A 26,175-nucleotide genomic window follows, 5' to 3' on the forward strand; every position below is an offset into this window, starting at 1 on the left:
AGTAGAATTTATTCTATGAAACTTCTAGAGTGTGATACTTTTATAGTGCGTAGCTCTTTGAAAATTTCTCAATTTCCTGTTTCTTGGTCTGCTTATCTAGATTTTCTATTTCCGTTTTCATAAGTCAAAATAATACCTATTTTCTTAGAAAATTGTCAATTCCACTCATTTTCAAATTTATTGGGAAGATATGGCTAAATTAGGCTTTTAAAAAAATAGTTTTCTTAATTTCCTTTGTATCTGCCTTTTAATATACTCTCAATTCCTTTTTTTGTGTTTTTATATTCACATGACTACTTTTAAAAAATCAGTTGGTCCTAGATTTATTGTATAGTTCTTTTCATAGAACCATCTCTTGAATTTATTATTTTGACAGTTTTCTTTATTCCTAATTCATTGATTTCTTTAGCTTTTCTGATTCTTCTACTTTGTTGCTCAAGTTTATCATTCTTTTTCTTATTTTCTTAGTAGAACATTTTCATTTGTTCTTATTAAATAGCATACAATTTTTAAGTTATGAGTTTTTCTCAGAGAACTGGTTCAGTTGACTCCTATGTTCTCATAATAAATCTTTATTAATGTTTTATATATTCTGTAGTGTCATATTTTAATTCTTATTTGACCCAAGGGTAGTTTTAGACCCTTTACTTTTTTCCAGTTGAAACCTTGAGTTGTCTAGATAAACACTCACAGTGATAGCCAGTAATTTCAGTTTTGCCTTTTTCTTCTTTGTGCTGTTTAGCTCGTGGCACAAACCTCTCCCTGTGGAACAAACTAGAATTGGTATAAATATGTGGGTCAGGCCTTTTTCCATTTCAGAGTAGTCAGCACCTTAGGGGAGCATGCACTTACAGAGCTAAATAAAAACAACTAGAGAACTGAGCATAACTACCTATAAAAATTGAAATAAGAACAAAAACAGGGACTCCTAAGGATTTAAAAATAAGGATGATAAATATTGTGGACAAAATACAAAAATAAAAAAGAGGTACATATTTAATTCAAATGATTACGCAAGAGATAGGGATATATGGGTGACTAAATGGCTTGATAAAATTTTTATTATCTTAATTAAAAGCTGAGGAACAAGAAAAGCAAAAGGAAAGTATGTCTGTAATAACCCAGTTAATATCAACATGAAGGGAACTGAGTGGGGAGAAGACCAAGGGATTTATCAGAGTGTGGTGTAGTACTTGTTTTATTAGTGGGAAGATATACTTCTTCTTAAGTTGAAGAAATTATTAGGAGCACATGAATAAGAAAATGTGATGTAGGTTGAGGACAGTCATTATAAGAACAAATTTGTATAGCCTTAAACCATCACAAGAAAACACTACTTATTTAGGAGAAAAAGGAATGGAATTAAAAAGGAAAGAAAAGAAGGAATACTAAATGGAAAATGTGAACCTAAGTAGTGTCGAATGCTGACTCCTAAAATATCACCAAGATAACTTGTTGATAAGACAAAGCTGAGTTTAATGCTTACCATGGTAAGGGAGATCACTACCTCACCAGAGCCATAGTAAGCCTGTCAGACGAGGAAGGACAAAGTTGAGATATATATTGAGATTTTAAGTCTTGTTTAACAAGGGCCTTTCAGTTGGGGAGTTATGGTTGATTATGGCTTGGTTATGATTGGGTAAGGATCATGATAATAATAGTTTCGGATTGGTGAGTGGAGAATTTAGAGGCAAGAGGTTTAGAGTTTTGGAGTGTTAGCCATCATTTGATACTTTCTGTTAAAGAGTTGATGGATCTTTCAAGAAGTTCCTGGAATGAACAATAACTTATTTTGCAGCTTCTCTCTTTCTGAGCAAGCGTTTCCTGGAAGAGTAAACTCAGGTTGATGAAAACAGTGTAACAGTAAAGTCATGTTAATGTAGACAATAAGCTGTGTGGGTGATTTTCATTCTCAGAAGGTAGAAATAATAGTTGCATTCCTGGGGTTAGGGAGGACCCAGCTGCTCCATGTTATTTGTTCTTTTACTACACTACTAGATTTGTCTTGCTAGTATCTTATTCAGGATTTTTGCAGTTATATTCATTAGGAAGATTGGCCTGTTCTGTTTTCTTGTGTTTACAGTATCTAGTTTTGGTATCAGTTAGGCTAGCTTTGTTGAATTAGTTCCTCCCTCGCTGAAACATTTTCTTTTAAGATCAAGATGATCTCTTTCTTGAAGATGGGTAGATCTTACTAATTTGATTTTCTCTACTCACATTTTATTTTGTGACTTCTTTTTAAATATGTTCTACCTGCTTTTTGATTGTTAAGGACTGTTATAGTTTATATTCCACCACGGTTATATAGCCTTGTTACACTTTTGTTATTATTTTAAGTATAGTTTTTGCCCTTTCTATGAATTTATACCAAAAGAGCATGGTTCCTGGTTGTCTTATGACTTAGCTTATCATCTTGAACCACCTTCCCCATTTCTTAAATTAATCCTCTTTCCCCCCCCCAGCCCCCAATCTATCTCAGTTAAGTAGATAGATATCTCATTTTCTGACCAGGAAGAAAATTAAGGAGAATTATAATTTTAGTTTCCCTTTATCTTCCTATTAGTTATCAATGTGTCATCTTTAGGAAAATGTTTTAAACAATGTATATTATCTATTCTTATGGAAAAGTGAACCATGCTGGGTATTTTTTTTCATCCTTATATTTCTACTTTGATTTACTTTTTTTAAAAATAAATAAATAAATTTATGTATTTATTTATTTTTATTTTTGGCTGCATTGGGTCTTCGTTGCTGCGCGTGGGCTTGCTCTAGTTGCGGCGAGTGGGGGCTACTCTTGGTTGTGGTGTGTGGGCTTCTCATTGCTGTGGCTTCTCTTGTTGCAGAGCACAGGCTCTAGGCTCACAGGCTTCAGTAGTTATGGCACACGGGCCCAGTAGTTGTGGCTCACGGACTCTAGAGTGCAGGCTCAGTAGTTGTGGTGCACGGGCTTAGTTGCTCCACGGCATGTGGAATCTTCCCGGACCAGGGCTCGAACCCGTGTCCCTGCATTGGCAGGCAGATTCTTAACCACTGTGCCACCAGGGAAGTCCTGATTTACTTTTTAAATATAAAAAATTAAATAGACCTTGTATGAAGGGCATCTTTTTAATGACATTTTCCCCCCCATATATAGGAAGTTCACAAATGGGTGCTACTATAGTAGATGCTTTGGATACCCTTTATATTATGGGACTTCATGATGAATTCCGAGATGGGCAAAAATGGATCGAAAACAACCTTGATTTCAGCGTGGTGAGTATACAATTCATAATTTATTACATTGACTATGAAAAGACACTGTAACAATAGTTTTGAGTGTTATACTAGCAGTTTAAGGAAATCCTAAGTCCCCCTTCTTCTTTTGCGATTGTCAGTTGTTCAGTTTTTGCGTAAACTAAACACCCTTTCTCACCATTTTCCTTTTCCTTTTCTTACCCTTATCATTGAAGGTAATATGTTGCATGTGTTAAGGCAAGAGTTAGGGAAAGAAAAAAAGCACATTGAATTAGAAATATCAGGAAACCATAAATTACTTTATAAATATTAAGTGTTTTATTATTTTTTAAAGAAATAATGATTTGGTACAGTTTTTTTAAACATTTTTAAAAAAATCTATTTTATTTTTTAAATTGAAGTGTAGCTGATTTACAGTGTTGTGGATTTGGCACAGTTTTGAAGAGCCTTCATAGTTAGACACATGCTCATCCTTCCAGCATTTTGGCATAGTTGTTAAGTAGTGCTGCTTAGGTTTGAAGCCCAGCACAGCCACAATTCTAGTGCTACTTGGGAAACCTATCTATAAGTAAGTGCTACTTATTCTTTCTAAACCTGTCATAAAATTGCTATCCTATTGCAATATTTTGAGGATTATTTGAAATAATCTGGTACATATTCAGTGTTCAGTAAATGTTAGCAGTTATTTTCATTGTTAACCAGTTTTCACCTAAAAGATGTGTGGACTATTTTGTCATATTCATTTTCATCTTTCATGATATTTTTACTTTGCTGTTCTTCTGACTGTAGTGAGAAACCACTCCTTATGTGTTTTTCTCTTTGGCAAACTCTGTATCATTCAAATTGTGATTTAAATCCACAATTATTTCTTCTCTGATGCCTTTCCTGATGCTAATTAGACAAAAACTGATTACTTTCTTTTATATTATTTTAGCATTTTGGACACAGCTCAGAACAATTTTTATTGTCAAGTTTAGGTTTGGCTGTGAATGACAGAAAATCTAGTACAAAATAGCTTAAACAAGATACATGTTTATTTCTCTTTCATGCAAGTCAATTACAAAGATAAACAGTTTAGGGCTGGTTTGGGTAGCTCCTCGATGACCAAGGACCTAGGATCCTTTGTCTTATTATTCTGTCAACTTCAGTATAAAGCTTCAACCTCATGGTACAAGATGATTCCTCAAGATAAGGTGGATAAACCTTCCAGCTGCATAGAGGAGGAAGAGATAGAGACAAGATATGTGACTGCTCAGAAGTTGGTTACCCCATTTTTGCTTGTGTATTATTGAGTGAATCTAACTCATGTGGCCCCACCTTACTGTAAAAGGGGATTGAGAAATGCAAGGTTTTTCCCCCTGTATAGTTATGTAGCTCTTAGAGATTATGTACTTCAAGGTCATGAAGATATATTCCTGTATTTAATTCTAAATGTTTTAAAGTTTTGCTTTTGCATTTAGATCTTTAGTCCTTATATAGTTGAGTTTGTGGGTAGGTTAAAATAGGCAACTATCTATTGATCCTAGAACATTTATTTCCTCTACTATTTATACATGCCACATTAGTCATGTGTTAGTTATATTAGTCTATTCTTTTCTACTGGCTTTTCTCTTTATCCCTACATCAATATTTTAGTAGTCTAAATATTTATTATAGTCTTAACTATTTTTATAAGAAAAGCTTAATATCTATATCTGAATCTTGGTATCTGATCTTATTCTACTAGGAAATTATCTTAGCAATTATCAGTTCTTTGTTCTTTTAAGCTCTGGAAAAACTGTATTGAAATGTTGATGAGGATCGCATTCAATTTATAGATTAATTTGGAGAGGATTGGCATTTGTGAATCTCAAATACTCGTGTTTGTTAACATGGCAGCTTTATTATGCCTAATAATTTGTTGGTATATCATTGTGTCAGTTGGCTCAATCAAGAACCAGAACGGTACAGTTTTTTTAATTAGAGGATTTAGTGTTTAGAATTGTTAACCAAGTAATGGGGCACTGAAAAGACAGAAAGAGAACATTGTGGTATTACAAGAGGTAGTAACTACAATAAATGGCTGCCATGCCTGGAACTGTGAGAACGATGGGGAGAGGTTGAGATCATTAAAATTTACTAGCTTGGGACTCTGTTTTTGATACCTTAGGAGTTCTTAAAAGGGGCTTCTCAGACCTAGGACTCAGACCTCTGAGGAGGGGGTACCTAGTTAGGGCTTGGTATCTCTAAAGGGCACAAGGAGGCTGATTTGGGGAATGTGTCTTTGGCAGGGGAACCGTAACCTGGAACCAACTGCCACCGCCAGGGTGAAGAACCACGGCTGGTTTGACACTGTCAGAAACTAGAAGTAGACTGGAAGGAATAAGTTCCTTTTTCTTCCTTCAGCTTTGTATTATCTTTGTAGAACCTTCTATCATCAGCAGGGCCTATAAGGAAGCCAGATGCATTTGAAGAGTTCTAGTTTCAGTATACCGAAGTAGAGTGTAGAAGGATGATTTGAAGCTGAGAAAAAACAGCTTAATAATCAGCACAGTCATTTTCCATTCTTTCACTTTTACCCTTTGTGTGTCATATGTTTTAGCTGTCATATATTTTACATATAGTGCGTATTTAGATTTTGTTATTTTTATCCAGTCTCGGAGTCTTTTAACTGTTAAGCTTGAAATATTTGCATTTAGTATAACATATTTTTAGAGTTGAATCTTCAATCATTGTTTTGCTACCTATATCATTATTGTACTTCTCATTTGCCTTTATTTTCTGTCTATCTTATTTGGATTAAATTACTTCATGTCTCTTTTTCCCTCTACTAGTTTGACTTTATACTTTCCATTTCCATTCATTTTGGGGTTACCCTTAAAATTTTAATAGGTATACTTACCAAAGTTTAAAAATAATCATTTTCTCTATCCTTCTTCTGAAAAACATAAGGATCTTAGAATGCTTTAATTTAGCTCATCTCCCTCTTGTCTTATGTGTAATTGTTGTCTAGTTGGTCCCAACTTGTATTTGAAACTTCCAAATTAAGTAATGAATAAATAAATAAATATATTTATTGAGTGCCTTCTCTGTGACAGACACTGTTCTAAATCTATGGATACAGGAATGAACAAAACGGAGTCTTATCTCTAGTTTATACTAGTTTCTATTCTAGTTTGAGGAGAAAAGTAGTAAATACATATTCAAGATATATTGAATATAGCACGTCAGATAGTGATAAGTGCTTACTCTTAAAGAAGAGTAAGTAGGATTGGAGTAAGCGGTGGTGAGAGGTTGCTATTTTATATCCATTGGATATTGAAGGTGACGTTTCTGAGAAGAAACCCAAGGGAAGTCATGTGGATATGAGAGAGCCAAGCTTCCTCCTAATAGATATGATAGCTGAGTATAGAGTTAGAGGTTGATGATTATTTTCTCTTAACCTTTTAAAGATACAGTTCCATTGTCTTCCTGTTTCTGTTATGCTATTGACAAGTATGCTATCAGTTTAATATTTAAAAGGTAATCTGTCTTTTTTCCCCTTGTTTTAATATTTTCTTTTTTTGCTTTGTTGTTCTGTAATTCCATTGCCATTCTGTATTTAGACTATTCCTTAAAGGACTCGTGTTTTTTCAGTCTGAGGACTTTTGTTTTCATCAATTTAGGAAGATTCTCAGTCATTACTCCTGTGAATAATGCCTCTCCCTCAGTCTTTCCCTTCTCTCCCTCTAGAAACTTATCTTCTGTCTCTTGTGAAGGAAGGTATGAATTTTACAAATAAGAATTATATAATATTCAGATGATGATAAGTGTTAATTGGGGAAATAGTACAGAGTAAGGAATATTAGTGATGAGGGATTACTTCACAATTTTATATTGTGTGGTCAGAAAAACTTTCTAAGTGAAATTTGCTTAGAGATCTGCAGGTAAAGTATAAAGACTGACACAGAAGTGAGTTTGACAGTTCTCAAACAGCAGGTAGACCCGTTGGGTAATAATAAAGTGAGTCAGAGGGACATTGGTAGGAGATGATGTCAGAGAGGTTGTGGGGAATCAGATTATGTTGGGTCTAGTAAGTCATTTTACTCTGAGTGTAACCAGAAGTCATTGTAAGGTTTTGCACAGAGTAGTAACCTATGCTAACTTAAGATTTAAAAGGTTCACCACTGTAACTATATGGGGCTGAAAAAGTAGAGTGCTGAGAAGAGGGTAAGGATGAAGTCAGGGAAACTGGTTAGATGGTATTATTGTTCTAGTGAGTGGAGAAAGGCCCTCTCTCTCTCTTTTCCTTCCTCTCTATATTTAGTGAATGTCTACTATGTACCCTGCAGTATGCTATATATTGGGAATATATAAAGTAGTATAAACCACTTTGCTTTTGAGGATGGGTTAGGATAACAGTTATGTTATTAAAAAATTACATTATATTGTGAAAATTCTATATTAGAGAATTATGCTTGTGTTAGCAAATGATTTCTGCCTATGAATGTTGGAAAGACTTCAGGGTAATATATATTTCCTTTTAATTTTTATTTAAAAATTAATTATGAGTGCTATTTTTCTTTTAGTCAATTTTGTACATTCTGTGGATTCTTTGGTTATTTTCTTTGCCACTTCTAATTTCTTTCCATGCATTAGAATCTTCTTCAGCAATATCTTTATCCATATTTAATACAAACCTATAGACTCTATGTGGTAGGATTATTAATACTGCTATACTTGTGGCAAATTTCCTTCTGTTTGTTGTTTGCCTTTTACTTTTGTTCATGATTTTTTTTCTTATAGGTAATTTTCATTATGGGGAAATTCAAGCCCTTCTATCATCATTTATTATCAATGCTATTGATTTTATGCTTACAAAGTACCTGCTTTCTCAAGGAAGTATAGATATATTGTCACATTTTTTCTAGTTTTTATTTCAGTTTTCTTCTGTATTTACTTCTAAATCATTTGGATTTCATATATATATATATATGAAATGAGTATCCAAATTAAATTCTTACCTAGGAGTCAGTTTTTTCAACATTATTAATTGAAAAATCTATCATCTTGCCATTATTTTTTGGTACCTCCTTTAACATTGATTAAGTTACATATACTAGAAAAACATTTAAAATTCGTGAGGAGAGATAGAAGTAAAAATGGACGTTATAGTGTAGTGATTAGAACAGAAAGGGACCAGTAGAGAGAACACTATTCCAAAATTCAAGAAGTAGAGGCTTTCATGAGGGACAATAGTCAATAGCATCAAATATCTTGATAATTTCACAATAATATGTAAGGCACATGAAAATGGCCCATTGGTTATGGCAATTAGGAAGCTGTGCTGACAGCAATAGAGGAGTTTCAGTAACATTAACAAATGGGAGGTGAGGTTGCAGTTTCATGAGAAACGAAGACGTAGAAAGTGGAAAAAAAACATTCTACCCAGCATGATTGTGAGAAACATATGAAGGATTGAAGATATTTTGAAACCTTTACAGCTTTATGTATATGTGAATATTTTCAATATGTTTTCACAGAATTCAGAGGTGTCTGTGTTTGAAGTCAACATTCGATTTATTGGAGGCCTACTTGCAGCATATTACCTTTCAGGAGAGGAGGTGAGCAAAATCAAGTGATATGTTGTTTGGGGGGAAAGGGTTGTGAATGGAATTTAGTAAAATGAAAGATTTCCCTAGCATCATGTCGTCTTTTTTTTTTTTTTTTAAAGGAATTCCTTTATTTTTATTATTTATTTATTTATATATTTATTTTTGGCTGTGTTGGGTCTTCGTTTCTGTGCCAGGGCTTTCTCTAGTTGTGGCAAGCGGGGGCCACTCTTTATCGCGGTGCGCGGGCCTCTCACTATCGCGGCCTCTCTTGTTGCGGAGCACAAGCTCCAGATGCACAGGCTCAGTAGTTGTGGCTTACGGGCCTAGTTGCTCTGCGGCATGTGGGATCTTCCCAGACCAGGGCTCGAACCCGTGTCCCCTGCATTAGCAGGCAGATTCTCAACCACTGCGCCACCAGGGAAGCCCCCGTGTCGTCTTTTTATTTTTTTAATAAATTTATTTTTATTTTTGACTGTGTTGGATCTTCGTTGCTGTGCGAGGGCTTTCTCTAGTTGCGGCACGCGGGGGCTACTCTTTGTTGCAGCGCACGGGCTCCTCATTGTGGTGGCTTCTCTTGTTGCGGAGCATGGGCTCTAGGCGTGCGGGCTTCAGTAGTTGCAGCACTTGGGCTCAGTAGTTGTGACTCGGGAGCTCTAGAGCGCAGGCTCAGTAGTTGTGGTGCACGGGCTTAGTTGCTCCCTGGCATGTGGGATCTTCCTGGACCAGGGCTCGAACCTGTGTCCCCTGCATTGGCAGGCGGATTCTTAACCACTGCACCACCAGGGAAGCCCCATGTCGTCTTTTTACATTGTCTAGTATTGAACTAATCTACAGATTTGCTGAAATAATCAGATCTTCAGGTAGAGCTCTGTTTCTTGGGAATAATGATTTTTCCATTTTGAGAATCTCAGTGAAACAAATTCATCACAGATCCTAGCGTTATATACACTATGTCTCCTCTGTAGGAGTTATCCTTCTCCAGGATTTGCCATTGCAATTAATTACATGGTTGAAACAAAAGTAGAAAATATATTAATAAGATTAGAATTAAGGAATGAATCAGTAAGAATGAATATGGATCCTCCTAAGTCCAAAAATTAATTAATAAAACTGCCTATTTAGAAATTGAATGCAATTTATTGCTGTAAATTAAAACAAAACAAAACAACAACTCTGAATTCTCCTTTATGGAAGTCTTGGTGTAATACACACAGACACACTTGAGACTTATGGTGATGGGGAAGTGGCTGTAGGAAATTGCTTTTTACTACTCAGATGGGTTAAAGAGTGGAGTTGGAGAGTGTGAGAAAGAGAAACTAAAGGAAGAGGTTATAGTCATTTCTGTTTTGTTTTCTGAGAAACTACTTGGCACATAGATTTAATTGACTTGTTGGTCTAAATGATTGTAAGATAGCTTTGTAAATTTAAGAAAGCTCACTTTTTATTATATGTATTCTAAAGATGGATTTTTATGTTGTCTTCAGTTTTTATTTTTTGTGTTTAACTTTAAAGTGGTCATTTTTAGGATTGTTTTTCCCCTTATGGCTTCTAGATTTTGATCTTTAGAAAGCCTTCCCTCTGGCTGTATCATTACAAAACAAATATTTCCACTTTTCTTCTGGATTTTTATGATTTTATATACTTATATTTAATTATTTCATCTATCTTTGTGTGCTTTTGTGTGTAAAGAGTGAGATACCCATGTACAACTTTTTCTGCAGAAGAAATATGTTTGAAGATGATGGTATTTAATATATAATATTAGATAAATAACATTTCTTACTTAATATATGATTTTACTGTCAGCCTTTACTATGTAATTTGATTATACCTCCAACCTATCTTTCAACTGTCAGAACACCTCAGTTCCCATTTAATAAAATAGAAGGTTTATACTCTCGCAAAGAGGTTTTCAAACTTCAGTGTGTTTCAGGGTCACATAGTGTGTTTTATAAAAATGAAGATTCCAAGCCCTACTCACAGGACTGAAATTCAGTTGGTTTGAGGTGGAAACCATTATTTATGGTTTTAATAAAGTACTCCGTGTTAAAGGTGATTTTGGAAATGCTGGTTCTATACTTTGAGAAACTCTGACCTAGCTTATATGAATAAAATCATTGTAAATTAATCGATAGGATTTTTTGGTCAGGTTTATTGAGGTATTATATAGAGTAAAATTCACCCACTTTAGTGTATACTTCTTTGAGTTTTGACAGTGCATACAATCTAGTAAGCACCAGTACAAGTGAGATATAGAAGAATTCTATCATCCCAGAAAATTCCCTTTTACCATTTTATAGTTACCCCGCATGCTACCACCAGCCTCTGGTAACGACTGATCTGTTTTCTGTTCGTACAGTAAGGAGTACTGGCTTCTTTCATGTAGCACAATGCATTTGAGATTTATTCATGTATTTAGTAATTCATTCCTTTTTACTGCTGTATGGTATTCCATTGTGTGGCTGTAACAGTTTATCCATTCACCAATGGATTGGTCTTTATTTTTGGAGATTCTGAATAAAGCTGCTATAAATATTTCCATTAGGATTCTGTGGGATCATAAATTTTCATTTCTCTTGGGTAACTATCTAGAAGTGGGATTGCTGGATCAAATGGTAAGTAAACTTTGGAAGAACTCGCCAGACTTTTTCAAATAGTTGCCTTCCATCATGACCAGTACTTGGTATTGAGAGTTTCTTTATTATTTTTAGCTGTTCTAATAGGTGTGTATTAGTATCTCACTGTGGTTTTATTTTACTTTTCTCTAATGACAAACCATGTTGAGCACCTTTTCATGTGCTTATTTGTCATTCATATATCTTCTTTAATTGTTCAGTCTTTGGCCATCAAATTTTTTTTGTTTTCTTATTATTGAATATTGAGAGTTTTTTGTATATTCTGTATATTCTGGACATAGGACTTTTATAACCTATGTGTTTGCAAATATTTTCTCTCTGTCTTTGGCTTTTCAGTGACTTAACATTATCTTTTGAAGAACTGAAGTTGTTACGTCTTGAAGTAGTCCAGTTTATCAGTTTCATCTTTTATGGTTCATGTGTTTGGTATTTTATTTACAAAGTGTTGCCTAATCCAAGGTCACAAAGATTTTCTCTTGTTTTCTTCTAAATGTATTATCGTTTTACTTTATTATACTTTTAAATCTATAATCCATTTTGAGTTAAATTCTATATGCTGTGAGGTAGAGGTTGAGATTCATTTCTTTCCATATGGATATCCAAAAATTCTAGCACCATTCATTGAAAAGACTAGTGTTTCTCTATTTAATTGACTTTGCACCTTTGTTGAAAACAATTGACCATATATGAAATCAACTGACCAAATGTGGGTATACTTCTAGACTCTGTTGTTGATCTGTGTGTCTGTCCTTTTTCTATTACCACACTGTGTTCATAATTATGGCTTTATGGAATTGAAATCATGGTCTTTATGGTCTCGTAATCAGGTTGTGTGAGTCCTCCAACTTTGTTCCCCTTCAAAATTGTTTTGGCTATTCTAGTTTTATTTTCTATATAAATTATAGAATCAGTTTCCTGATTTCTACAAAATATCTTACTGGGATTTTGAGTAGGATTATATTGAGTCTATCAGTAACTTTAGGGAAAGTTGATATCTTCCAATCCATGAACATAATATATCTCTTCATTTATTTAGTTCTTTAATTTTGTTCATTGGTGTTTCTAGTTTTTACAGATCTTATACATATTTTGATGGATTTGTATCTATTTCATATTTTTTGATGCTATTAAAAGTGGTACTGGGGCTTCCCTGGTGGCGCAGTGGTTGAGAGTCTGCCTGCTAATGCAGGGGACACGGGTTCGAGCCCTGGTCTGGGAGGATCCCACATGCCGCGGAGCAGCTGGGCCCGTGAGCCACAGCTGCTGAGCCTGCGCGTCTGGAGCCTGTGCTCCGCAACGAGAGAGGCCGCGATGGTGAGAGGCCCGCGCACCGCGATGAAGAGTGGCCCCCACTTGCCGCAACTGGAGAAAGCCCTCGCACAGAAACGAAGACCCAACACAGCCATAAATAAATAAATTAATTAATTAATTAAAAAAAAAAAACAAAAAAAACGTTGACTGGCTTAAACTGGTTTAAAAAAAAAAGTGGTACTGTATATTTTTAATAAAGACTTGAATTTTCAGCTGGCTCAAGACATTTTGTTTTTCTCTAGATAACTTTTCTGATACTATCATTTATTTTAAAAAATGTGGTAAAATGTACATAACATAAAAGAATAACATTCACATTGTTGTGCACTATGCAGTTGATTTTTATATTGACCTTGTGGCCTGAGATTATCATAAATTTACTAGTTAATTCTAGTCACTTTTAAATGGATTTTAATAGATTCTTTGTAACCAATCATGTCGTCAGTGAACAGAGATGTTTTATTTCTCTATATAGAGAACAATTTTATTTGTATAGTTCTTTTAATTCTTTTTCTTGCCTTATCACATTGCCCAGAACCTTCACTAAATACAGAGTTAAATGGGAGTGGTGAGAGTGTCATCCTTGCCTGGTTCCTGATATCAGGGGAAGAGCATTTAGTTTTTCACCATTAAGCATAATGTTAGCCATAGGGTTTTTGTTTTGTTTTGTTTTTTTGTAGATGCCCTTTATCATCTTGAAGAAGTTCCCTGCTATTCCTATTTGCTGAGGTTTTTTAAATCATGAATGGATGTTGAATGTTGTCAAATGTTTTTATGGCATTTAATTAGATGATTATATGGTGTTTCTTCTTTATCTGTTGATAATGTGAATTATGCTGGTTGATTTTTGACCATGAAACCAACCTTGCATTTTTGGGAAGAAACCCCACTTGGTCATGGTGTATTATCCTTTTTAAATATTGCTGGGATTGATTTGATAATGTATTGTTGAGAATTTTTTTGTATCTGTGTTCATATGGGATATTGATCTATAGTTTTAATATCTTTCTGTGTATGTATGTTTTGTATAAGAGTAATACTGACCTTGTAAAATGAGTTCAGAAGTGTTTCTTCTTTTTTTCCATTGGAGAAGTTTGTGTATAATTGGTATTATTTCTTCCTTAAATGTTTGGTAGAATTTCCCAGTGAAGCCACATGGGGTTGGAGTTTTTTGTTTTTGTTTTTCCCACTAAGTTTTAAAATGTATGTATCCAATTTCTTTGGTGGATATAACACTGTTCAGGTTATTTCTTCATGAGTGGCTTTTGTAGTTTGTGTGGCTTTTGTTGTTTGTGTATTTCAGGGAATTTGTTTCCTCTAAATTGTGGACGTAAAGTTGTTTGTATTACTTTGTTATTATCCTTTTTATATCTGTAGGGTCTTTAGTAATGTTCCCCATTTCATCTTCTCTTTTGTTGTCAGTCTGGCTACAAGTGTATTAATATTTTTATTTCAAAGAACTAGATTTTGTTTCATTGATATTTCTCTATTTCTGTGTATTCAGTTTTATTAATTTTTTGCTTTTATCTTTACTTACTTCTTGCTTTAGGGTTAAGTTGCACTTCTCTCCCCATTTTTTTTCCTGTTTTTTTCCAGTTCCTTATGGTTGGAGCTTGTTAGTTCATTAATATGACATCTTTTCTTATTTTATTTTATTGATTTATTTTTATCTTATTTTTTACTGAAGTATAGTTGACTTAACAATATTCTATTAGTTTCAGATGTATACATAGTAATACAATATTTTCATAGCATATACTCCATACAGTTATTTTAAGATATTGACTGTATTCCCTGTGCTGTACATTACATCTTTGTAACTTATTTTTTCCCAGTAGTTTGTAAGCATTAATATCATAGATTTGCTTCTCAGTCTTTCTTTAACTGCATCCTATGAATTTTGATATGTTATGTTTTTATTTTCCTTTAATTCAAAATATTTTCTAATTTCTCTTCTTCCTTTTTGATTGCTGAGTTATTTAGAAGTATGCTGTTTAATTTCCAAATATTTGAGGATTTTCCAGATAGCATTCTGTTACTGGTTTCTAGTTTAATTGTTTAATTGGCAGTGAATAGAGAGCAAATTTATTGAATTTTTTGATGTTTGTTTCATGGGCCAGAATATGGTCTATCAAAAAGAATGTATGCTAGAAAAGATGTGTATTCTGCTGTGGTTGGGTTAAAATGTCAATTAGGTCAAGCTAGATAATAGTGTTGCTTGATCTTCTGTAGTTTTACTAATTTTCTGTCTACTTGTTCTGTCAAATACTAAGTTGAGGAGTCTTGAAGCCTCCAGCTATAATTATGGATTTGTCTGTTTCTCCTTTCAGTCCTATCAGTTTTTACTTTGTGTATTTTGGAGATCTGTTCTTAGGTGTGTACATATTTAGGATTGTTATGTCTTCTTGGTGAATTTGTTTTTTTATTGTTTTAAAATTTTTCTCTTTATCTCTGTTCATATTCACTGTTCTTTAGTTTGTCTGATACTGTTATAGTCACTCTGACTTTCTTTCAGGTGGTATCACATGGTATATCTTTTAATGTATGTGATCTACTTTTGAGCCTGTTGAAGGCTTTTGTTTTTTTAAATTGGGGTATAATTGCTTTACAGTGTTGTGTTAGTTTCTGCTGTACAGCGAAGTGAATCAGCTATATGTATACATATATCCCCTATTTTTTGGATTTCCTTCCCATTTAGGTCACCACAGAGCATTGAGTAGAGTTCCCTGTGCTATACAGCAGGTTCTCATTAGTTATCTATTTTATACATAGTAGTGTATATATGTCAATCCCAATCTCCCAATTCATCCCACCCCCCAGTCCCCCCTTGGTGTCCATACGTTTGTTTTCAACGTCTGTGTCTCTATTTCTGCCTTGCAAACAGGTTCATTTGTACCATTTTTCTAGATTCCATGTATGCGTTAATATACGATATTTGTTTTTCTCCTTGACTTACTTCACTCTGTATGACAGTCTCTAGGTCCATCTGCATCTCTACAAATGACCCAATTTCATTCTTTTTTATGGCTGAGTAATATTCCATTTTATATATGTACTACAACTTCTTTATCCATTCATCTGTCGATGGACATTTATTTAGGTTGCTTCCATGACCTGGCTATTGTAAATAGTGCTGCAGTGAACATTGGGGTGCATGTGTCTTTTTGAATTACAGTTTTCTCTGCGTATATGCCCAGTAGTGGGATTGCTGGGTCATTGTTGAAGGCATTTTGCATCTCTGTTTTACCTTGATTTTTAAAGTGATTATTTCTAATACTTCATTTGACCTTTACAGTTTTCATTTCTCTGCTAAAATTCCTCGTTGTCTTCATGTATGTTTTCCACCTTATCCACTAGGTCTTTTTTTTAAAAAATAAATTTATTTATTTATTTATTTTTGGCTGCGTTGGGTCTTTGTTGCCACGTGCAGGCTTTCTCTAGTTGTGGCGAGCGGGGGCTACCCTTCGTTGCGGTGTGTGGGCTTCTCATTGCGGTGGCTTCTCTTGTTGCGGAGCACGGGCTCTAGGTGCGCAGGCTTCAGTAGTTGTGGCTTGCAGGCTTAGTTGCTCTGCGGCATGTGGGATCTTCCCGGACCAGGGCTTGAACCCGTGTCCCCTGCATTGGCAGGCGGATTCTTAACCACTGCGCCACCAGGGAAGTCCTCCACTACGTCTTTTAACATAGTACTTATAGTCATTTAAAATTCTTTGTGATTATTTCAACCTCATTAAGTCTGGTTTGTCACTTGCTTTGTCTCTAGAAAGTGGATTAATTTTTCTTGCTTTCTTAAGTATTTAATAATTTTTTATTTAATGCAAAATATCATGTATGGATGGGACAGTGAAGACTGAGTTTAATAATATTTATGCCTGGAATAGCATGACTGTGCTATTAGTGTTAGGAGCTGAATCAGTTTAGTCTGAGTTGAACCAGGTTTGGGTTTTTTATTGCTAAGGTTACCTACAAAGTACCACTGGTTTCACATTTCTCTAACACTACCTTGTAATTAGAGTGGGCCTGTTTTGCAGGCAAGTTTTTCTTAATGCTCTTGCTCTACTGTCCACTTTCGGCATTCCCTGTATGCCTGTGCCTCAGAGAGCGTCTGCCTCTACCCCCTGTTCCTCTCCCAGCCATGAACTGCTGTTACTTGCTACTCCATGCTTCCTAATATTTACCAGGTTAAACATTATATGATGTCTTTGAGATAGAGCATGTTTTTCTTACTTTCATGCCTGTCTGACTATGTAGAGGAAATACTAAGTTGTTTGTGTGTAGTTGACTAATTTGCATACCAAAAAGCATATGATTCAAAATTACCTATGAACAGCTTATGAAAGAGAAGTGTCAGCCTCTGCCATTTCATTAGGCTCCTTATCTGAAGGTTGAAGCAAAATGTTGAAATTTTGGTTGCTGTTGTCATAGGAAAACACTAAAATGCTGAAAAAGTATACAATGTTACCAATATTTCCATTTTTGCAGTTTTAACTCCTCAGACTTCAGGAAGAAACATTTTGAAATGGAGGGAAGCACAAGTACTTTGGAGCTAGAGGTTTGAGTCTCTATTCTGCCTCCGTTTCATAAAAATATTTGTCAAGCTATTTACCTTCTGTAATTTAAGTCTCCTCATTTATAAAAGAACGAGAGAGTTCACCTGAGAGTTGTTGGGGGGATTACATTATGTGAAGGGGCCTAACAATATCACCTGACTCAATGGATACTACTTTACTTTTTTTTTCCTCTTCCTTTGACTTTTTTCCTGTGTGGTAAATATACTGTTTCTAACAGCTGGGAAATCCTTCTACTTATTTAAAAATAGGTAAGTTAATTTCTTAGGATAGAGTCTACTCTACTAAAAAGTAGAGAGAACGTTTTACTTTTTTGACTTTCTCATACAATCAGATTTCACTGACCATTTTACTTTTCTACTTGATCATTTTACACTGAAAGCTCTGATCCATATCTATTCCAGGAAACCAAAAATAAATCCCTGAAATCTGCTAAAAATAAATAAAACATTGAATATAAGATTATTCTAATACTGGATAGCCAATAAATTCCTATGTCTCACATAAGACAGAAAATTAACTATAATTTATAACATGGCAAAGTGCCTTTCTTATATTTAGATAGAGTGTAACTAGAATAAAGAACATTTTATATGCATTCAATGTTCTGGTATGGGGAACCAAATGAGGGTTATATGCCATCCTAACAAAGTGTTCCTCTGTCCTGTGATTTATTAATATTATAAATGTGAATCTTTATAATATTTTCTCAGAACAAGCCTATTTATTTTAAATATTCACAAGTTTAAAAATCTTGATGATTTATTATGTTTACTTGAGCCTCAAATATATGACGTTTCTTTTACAGTATTTTCTCATTTTTTAACAGTTCTCAAAGTGGCATCCCTTCCTAAGATAACAATGTAATTTATGTGGATAAATGCATCTGAAATCTGTCAGATAAAATAGAGAAATGGTTATGTAGAGTTTAATACGTTTCACAGAATATAAACACAAAATAAAAGAAACAACAACAGCAAACTTTTTCTTTACTGAAACACAATTATGTACTTCATTGCCTGTAGGTAAGATCGTTTCTGAATAAGTTCAGGGATATTTTCTTTTTTACGTTTGGCTGCATTAGGTCTTCATTGCTCCGCATGGGCTTTTCCTAGTTGTGGCGAGTGGGAGCTACTCTTTGTTGCGGTGCGCGGCCATCTCACTGCAGTGGCTTCTCTTGTTGCGGAGCATGGGCTCTAGGCATGTGGGCTTCAGTAGTTGTGGCGTGTGGGCTCAGTAGTTGTGGTGCACGGGCTTAGTTGCTCCGCAACATGTGGGATCCTCCTGGACCAGGGATTGAACCCGTGTCCCCTGCATTGGCAGGCAGATTCCTATCCACTGCGCCACCAGGCAAGTCCCAGGGGTATTTTCCAAGGCAAATAGAGTGTCCCTTTTTTGCCCTAAAGTTCTGAATAAAAAAGGAGAAATGTTGCAGTGTTAATTTTTCCTGACTTAAATATTAGCCATTATTGTCCTTACTGCACTAATTTTCATTTTATTTTTGCTTCAGAAGTTATTGTAATTTCCATTGAAAATTCGACCTCTGCATTTTCTGTAGATGTGTTGGTAATTGGATAAAACATTCCACTAAGCTTTGCTGACCTAGATAGCATTTTAAATATACTCTCCAACATTTCATCTTAAATGTGTGAGTTCATCTACACATTTGTATACATTCATACATGTTTAAAGTCACAGTACTAATACCAATCCACAGTTGATTATGATTATGATTACTGGTTTGATCAGAAGTTAGAGTTTACCACACGATCATCCCAGTAGATGCAGAAAAAGCATTTGATAAAATTCAACATCCATTCATGATAAAAACTCTCACCAAAATGAGTATAGAGGGAACATATCTCAACATAATAAAAGCCATTTATGACAAAGCCACAGTCAACATAATACTCAATGGCAAAAAGCTGAAAGTCTTCCTGCTAAATGCTGGAACAAGACAAGCATGCCCACTCTCACCACTTCTATTCAACATAGTATTGGAAGTCCTAGCCACAGCAGTCAGACAAGAAAAAGAAACAAAAGTATCCAAATTGGAAGGAAAGAGGTAAAATTGTCATTATATGCAGGTGACATGATACTCTATAGAGAACCCTAAAGTATCCACACGAAAAAGAACTAATAAATGAATTCAGCAAGGTAGCAGGATACAAGATTAATATACAGAAATCTGTTGCATTTCTTTACACTAACAGTGAAATATCAGAAAGAGAAAGTAAAAAAATCCTGTTTAAAATCATGTCAGAAGACAGAGTTTAGGGCTACCACAGGTGCTAGAAATTTAGGGGTAAAATCCAGGACAGGAGGGAGCCACAGAGGAGAAGCCCCAAATTCTGCATGCATGAAACTGTGTATTTAGATCACTTTGTTTTATTTCCCTATATGTTTATCGAGCTATACCATAATTTTCTGCCTGAAATAGACTCTCACCCTTCCACATTCTCTGCCTGGTAAAGAACTTAAAAGTTCAAAGTTTGTTTATTTTAAGCAACTCTATTGAATGAAGTTAATTTATATACAATAAAATGTACCCACTTTATAGTATCTAATTAAATACATTTAAATTTTAACAAATGTTTGATATGCTGTTGGAGAGAATACAAACGATACAAACTTTTTGGAAAATGATTTAGCTTGTGTCAAGTAAACATTTAAAATGTAAAATTCTCTGACCCACTAACCCACTTCTAGGAATGTATTATCTAAAAGTAACAACGTGGATACATAAGGTATACTCAGAAGGATTTTTTCATTACATTAGTGTTTGTAGTATCCAATGTTTGAAAACGTGTAGTAGGCCAGCGTTTGCAAAGACCTGAATGTTCATCTGGGGGCATGGTTGAATAAATTGATACATCTACTACTATAGAATACTGTACAACTATGAACATAAGTTTGATATATTTCAACCAGTAAACATAGGCTTGATATATTTAGTGACAAAAGCAAGTTATAGACCAATAGCTTGTGGGGTGTGTGTGTGTGTGTTTCCATTCATCCAGTCAGTTAGCCATTGCAGTATTTGGGGCAAATAATAATAGCAACTTGGACTAAAGATGGGCTGTAGAGATGAGAGAGAGGTGATATTGTGCAGGGGGAAATGAGGCAGAAGGATGAGTTGGTCTCGCCTCCAGTTTTCTGGGTTTTGGTACTAGACTGATGGTGGGGCAGTTATTAGATATTGAAAACTTTAAGAATACTGGATTGGGAGGGGAAGCTCATCAGTTTGTTTCAGGTGTTTTGAATTTGAGGGGATTTTGCTATATTTAAGTAGAAATAAATAGTAGACAGATGTAATGGATCTGGTACTCACTGGAGAGGTGTTGACGGGTGATATAAATTTGGGAGTCACTTGCTTTGCTGATAATTGAAAACAGGCACACATGAGCTTGCTCAGGGAGGCAATTTAGAAAAGGAAGAGAAGGAGACCTAGAATCAACCCTCAAGAAGCACAACATTAAAGGTCAAGTTTGAGGAGGATGAGTCAGTGAAGGAGGCAGGGAGATTGTAGTATTATTGAATATAAGGGAAATATTTTAAGGAGGAACTGGTCAATAATGTCTGAAAATGCTCTTTGCTCAAATGTGTGGCTAATCCTTAGCAAGATCCCTTTAAGTAAAATGATGGGGGCAGAAACTAGGTTGAAATAGGTGGAGTAGTGAGTGGTAGGAGAGGAAATGGATACAGTAAATTAGGCAGTTTTGTAAAAATTGGAAAGGTACTTACGATACTATGTTAGTAGCAGGAAATGAAAGAATAAAAATCCAATTACTTAAAAATTGTATGTTTGTACAGAAAAAAGGAGGATGGTAATATATCAAAATATTTAATAGTATTTGGTTCAGAATAGAGGAACTGGTGTGATTTAATTTTTTTTTCCTTTTCCTGTTTTAAATATGCAAATATTTAATAATAGGTAATAAGAAAATATGGATTATTTATTTATCAGTCAGGATTCGATTTATAAGAGACAGAAACCATGCCAGTTATTTGAACAGAGAGAATTTCATATAAAGAGTTATTGGGGCTTCCCTGGTGGCGCAGTGGTTAGGAATCCGCCTGCCAATGCAGGGGACACGGGTTCGTGCCCCGGTCGGGGAAGATCCCACATGCCGCGGAGCAGCTAGGCCCGTGAGTCTCAACTACTGAGCCTGCGCATCTGGAGCCTGTGCTCCGCAACAAGAGAGGCCGCGATAGTGAGAGGCCCGCGCACCGCGATGAAGAGTGGCCCCCGCTTGCTGCAACTAGAGGAAGCCCTCGCACAGAAACGAAGACCCAACACAGCCATAAATAAATAAATAAATAAATTTATTTAAAAAAAAAAAGAGTTATTAACTGGGTATAAAATTAACTAGGAAAGTGCTAGATTAAAAAATACTCTAAGGTATCATGGAGGTGGCTCCTACAGGAAGCAACCATGGCTGAGGGAATATGGGCAAGAGGTTTTAATTACTGAAACTTAGAAACTTCAGAGAAAGGGCTCTACATAGCTGAAACTCAGACCTCTGATGAAAATGTGCTGGCAGGTGTCTTTGGAGTGAGGATTGAGGGTGATGAAGCTGGTTCTGCAAGTGTTGGAAAAACTGCAAAGTGGATTCAGCTGCTGCTACAGGAAGGCACTTCTGTTACTGCTGATGTGGAAGGTTCAGGAAAGCCATCCACCATGGGGCCTGAGCATCTCTGCACACTTTTGCTGGGAATACCAAGAATATAATAAGCCCCTGACTGCTCTTTTCCCGGGTCATCAGGCTTATGCTTGCAGGGTTGAATTAATGTCTTACCCTGGACAAATAGGCTTGCTTTCACTTAGTATAAAAGAGATTCTCCAAACTCAGTGTTCTTCTGTAAGGCAGCCCACTGTATGTGCAGGAATCCATCATGGGCCCTTTGGGTCATCTCTCTGCGACTTAGGTGGGGGTAAGGGTGGGACGTGTACGACCAATGGAAGTAAACTTGAAGCTTTGGCTGCTACTTTGCCATGAATAATGTAGTCTTTTTATCTCTGACACAGTAGTCTTCTGTCTTCTGCCAATATTCATGAAACTGTGGCAGGCTAACTTGTTAGCAAGTAGAATAAAATCTTAGATTTCATCATGAGTTATGAAATATTGTTTGCAGGCTCATTATGAGTGGGAGATGTGTTTCTACCTCTGTGTTAACCAGCAGTTTTGTAGTATCCCTCACTTGGTCCTAAGGAACACCTGTCTAGCCTTTAGGGGTGCCCCTGTTCATGGTGATAATGAAAATTCATCTAGAATGCAGTATAGAGAGCCAAAGGGAGAATAAGAAAAAGAGTTGAGAGATATAAAATAGATTGAGAAATATTAATGTTTATTAGGAGTCTCAGATGAGTTTAATGGAATAAATGATAGAGAATCAATATTTGAAAAAATATCAAGAATAAGGAGGAAATACTAAAAGCTACCAAAGAAAAAGGGCTGATTACTTACAAAAGAATGACAGCTAACAGCAGAGTTCTCCCCAGCAATAGATGCCAGAAGACATTGGAATAATATCTTTATACTGCTGAGATAAAATAACTGCCAGTGCAGAATTTTATATTAGCCAAATGATCATTCAAGAGGGAGGACAGAGTTGTGCAATAAATTAATAAAACATTTTAAAGAATTTATTGTCGATAAAATTATGATTAAATAATGCACAGTATAAAATATGTCTATATCTGTATTTATATCTAATATAGTGAAATAGTAAAGCAAGTACATGAACTTGAGCTGCACTGCCTGGGTTTAAATTCAGACTTACCACTGTATGACCTTGGGCAAGTTAACTTCTCTGTTTTATACCTCAGTTTCAACCCTGTAAAATGGGAGTAACAATAATACCTACCTCACTGGGTTGTTGTGGGGATCAAATGGATTAATATATATGCTTGCCATTATCATCATCGTCATCATCAACCCAACATTTTTGTAGAATATTGTAAAGAGTCCTTAAAACTTTTATATGTTAACATTGAATATCTCAGGGAGATGGGGTTGGTATGGAGGCGAGAGAAGATAATTTACTTGTTTACTTTAAATCTCTGTACACTTTGGCTTCTTAAATTAATTCATTCAACACTAGTTGAGCATCTTGAATACACTAGGCACTCTTTTAGGTACTACGAATACAGCAGTGAATACTAGAAAAAAATTCCTGTTCAACCATGGCTTACATTCTGCTGTGAGGGTAAAAGGCAATAAACAAGGTATATATGGGAGAGAGAGTGTGTGTATACACACACTTACATACACGTATATACACTGTTAGTGATAAGTGCTCAGGAGAAAAATAAAGCATGGAAGGGGATAAGGGGTTTTTAATTTCAAATAGGATGATCAGGGAGTGCATGTGAAGATAACATTTGTGTAAAGAGCTGCAGGAGATAAGAGAGAGCCTTGAGGGTTTCGTTTATAAGAGCATTTAGTTGAAAGGAACAGCAAATGAAAGTTAAAGTTAGTGAAGAAAAAGCATTACTGGCATTCTCAGAGAATAACAAAAGAGGTTAGTGGGGCTGAAGAAGGTTACTGGAGCAGGGAGAAAGGGAGTGAGGCCACAGAAGTAATATATTTATTTGGAAAAAAAATGTTTTGTAGCCTTTTAAAGAGCTGTGACTTTTACTCTGAATGAGATGGGAAGTCATTTGAGCGCTATGAACTCTTGACTTCTATTTTACATTCTAACTCTACTAGGTTGAAAACAGATTATTACTTTAGTAAATACTCCAATTAAAAAAGAACAACTAAAAGTGTACATGGATTCTAATATCACTTCCCTCCTCAAGAATCTACAGTGCTTCTGTGTTATCTGTTGTGTTACCCTAAGTTTCATTGCTTATGTTTTAAAGCTCTTCATAGTCTTGCCACATTTTACCTGTTTAATCCCATTTCTTCCAATTCTTCCAGACCTAGGTAATTCTTCTAGTCCTAATTTTTCTAAACCTAGGACCAGTTTTAGCATAGTTCCATTACTTACAATTTGTTCTGGTAAAAATAACTGGGAGATTTTACATCATGGATAATGAATACATAAAAGTTTTTTTTCTATAAATGAATGTTTTGGAAGTCTTCATTTAAGTGTTGTTGGAGCTCTTAAACATGTAAATAATTGATTCACTTTCATCATCTTATTAGTCAAGAGTCCTAGTTGCAGAAAACAACCTGTTTTATCTAGTGATTTATGAGAGGGTACTGACCAGCTAACAGAATCTTTGGGAGGGCCATGAAATCAGATATTTTTGTTATATAGCTTGGAAACGTGCAGGCAGGAGAAATGCGCAAGCATACCATGTGGCTTTCATGGTATGATCCAGCACCATTCCCTCTGTTGCCCACATGTTATCTTTGAAGCTAGGCACCAGTCACTGGAACTTCTGTCAGAGCCACCACAGAAGAATCAGACACTGTCACCACTGTGCTTGAAAGATCACTGCTTCAGATCATTTACTTCTTCCTTCCAAATATTGCACATTTATGTCTACTCAGCAATGCCTAGGCCTTGTCTCGAACTTCAGCTGGAGTGGAGTCTGGGAAATGTTATGTATAGTAATCCATCCTCTGCAATGTATGAAGGTATGCTTGAAAGATCTGAGTGAGTGTTGAGTATCTACCACATTCATAATAAAAAAAATGAAAATGAAAATGACAATGGAGTATCCCTTTTCAGTGATCAGATTAGCAGCAATCGAAAGTTTGACAACTTTTATGTTAACAAAAATACAGGGAAACAGCTGGTCATAAATTCTGGTAGAAACATAACTTTGTGACATGTGTAGAGAACAAATTGGCATTAACTATTAAAATTACAAATAAATATACCCATAGATTCAGTAATTCCACTCTTGGAATTTATCATACAGAGTCACATAGTGGAAACATACGTCTAGCAATAGGAGACTGACTAAATAAATTACAGTATGATCTATACAGGGGAAATTCTGCAGCCACTGAAGAGAAGGATGTGGAATGATTTGGAAAGATCTCCAAGGTACAATAAATGAAAGAAGCAAGATGAGCATAGAGTATATGATATTCTGTGTTTGAAAGACAGAAAGACAAAGGCATGTGTGTATAAACTGTAATAGAATTTCTATTTCTCAGAAATGGAAAATGAGGATTTGATGTGACATGCTAGGAGCCATGTATACGATAGAACTGATTTAGCACAAAATATTGACTAGATATTTGAGAAATTGATAGCTATTTGCATTGTATCAATGGAAGGAACTGTGTGGTCAAGGGATAGGACTGGAAAAGGGACTTATGGTTTACTTTGATACTTTTTGGATTTTATATTATTTGCCTGCATTGCATACTAACTAATTTGTTTTAAATTAGCTACTGCTGTTGTCTGCCAAACTATGTTTCTGCAAATAAGGAGTGTAAGGCTGTGGTATATTTATCATTAAAGATTTTGTATATTCCTGAATAAATTAAGAATTCTACATAAGGAATTCTTTCTCAATGACATGAGGCTGGTGTTTTCTTTTTGGGTCGTGTACTATAATTGGTTACTATATATGTTAACTGACATAGGAAGTTGAAAATTAGAAAATGTGTCGCTAATTACTCCTGGAAGTGAAATGAGAATGCTTTCTATTTAGAAAAAGCTTATGTTTATAAGTTAATTTACCATTTTGAATATTAGTTTTATATGTAAAAGATGTGATACAAAAATATGTGATTAACAAATACACAGCATTAATATTAGTTCTTAGATAAGAACTTAGTCCCTTTGTCCTCATGGTGAAGCATGAGGTAAAGAAGCAATACTCTTTACTGTATAATGTAATTTCTCTTTTCTAACATATAAATGTTAATACAGAGAGAACTGAGT

The 26,175-nt window shown here is 35.1% G+C and overlaps 1 protein-coding gene across 2 annotated transcripts in view; it reads left to right on the forward strand.

The window, feature by feature from the left end:
- The window catches only part of MAN1A2 (mannosidase alpha class 1A member 2), a 178,369-nt gene that overhangs the window by 76,867 nt on the left and 75,327 nt on the right, over positions 1–26,175 (forward strand). For both annotated transcript variants that reach the window (XM_068540587.1, XM_068540586.1), the window contains exons 4-5: positions 3,134–3,252; positions 8,736–8,816. In XM_068540587.1, the coding sequence (XP_068396688.1) occupies positions 3,134–3,252; positions 8,736–8,816 (200 nt within the window). The remainder of the gene's footprint in view (positions 1–3,133; positions 3,253–8,735; positions 8,817–26,175) is intronic.

This window comes from Eschrichtius robustus, chromosome 3 (assembly GCF_028021215.1).
Source record: "Eschrichtius robustus isolate mEscRob2 chromosome 3, mEscRob2.pri, whole genome shotgun sequence".
Classification (NCBI taxonomy): domain Eukaryota; kingdom Metazoa; phylum Chordata; class Mammalia; order Artiodactyla; family Eschrichtiidae; genus Eschrichtius; species Eschrichtius robustus.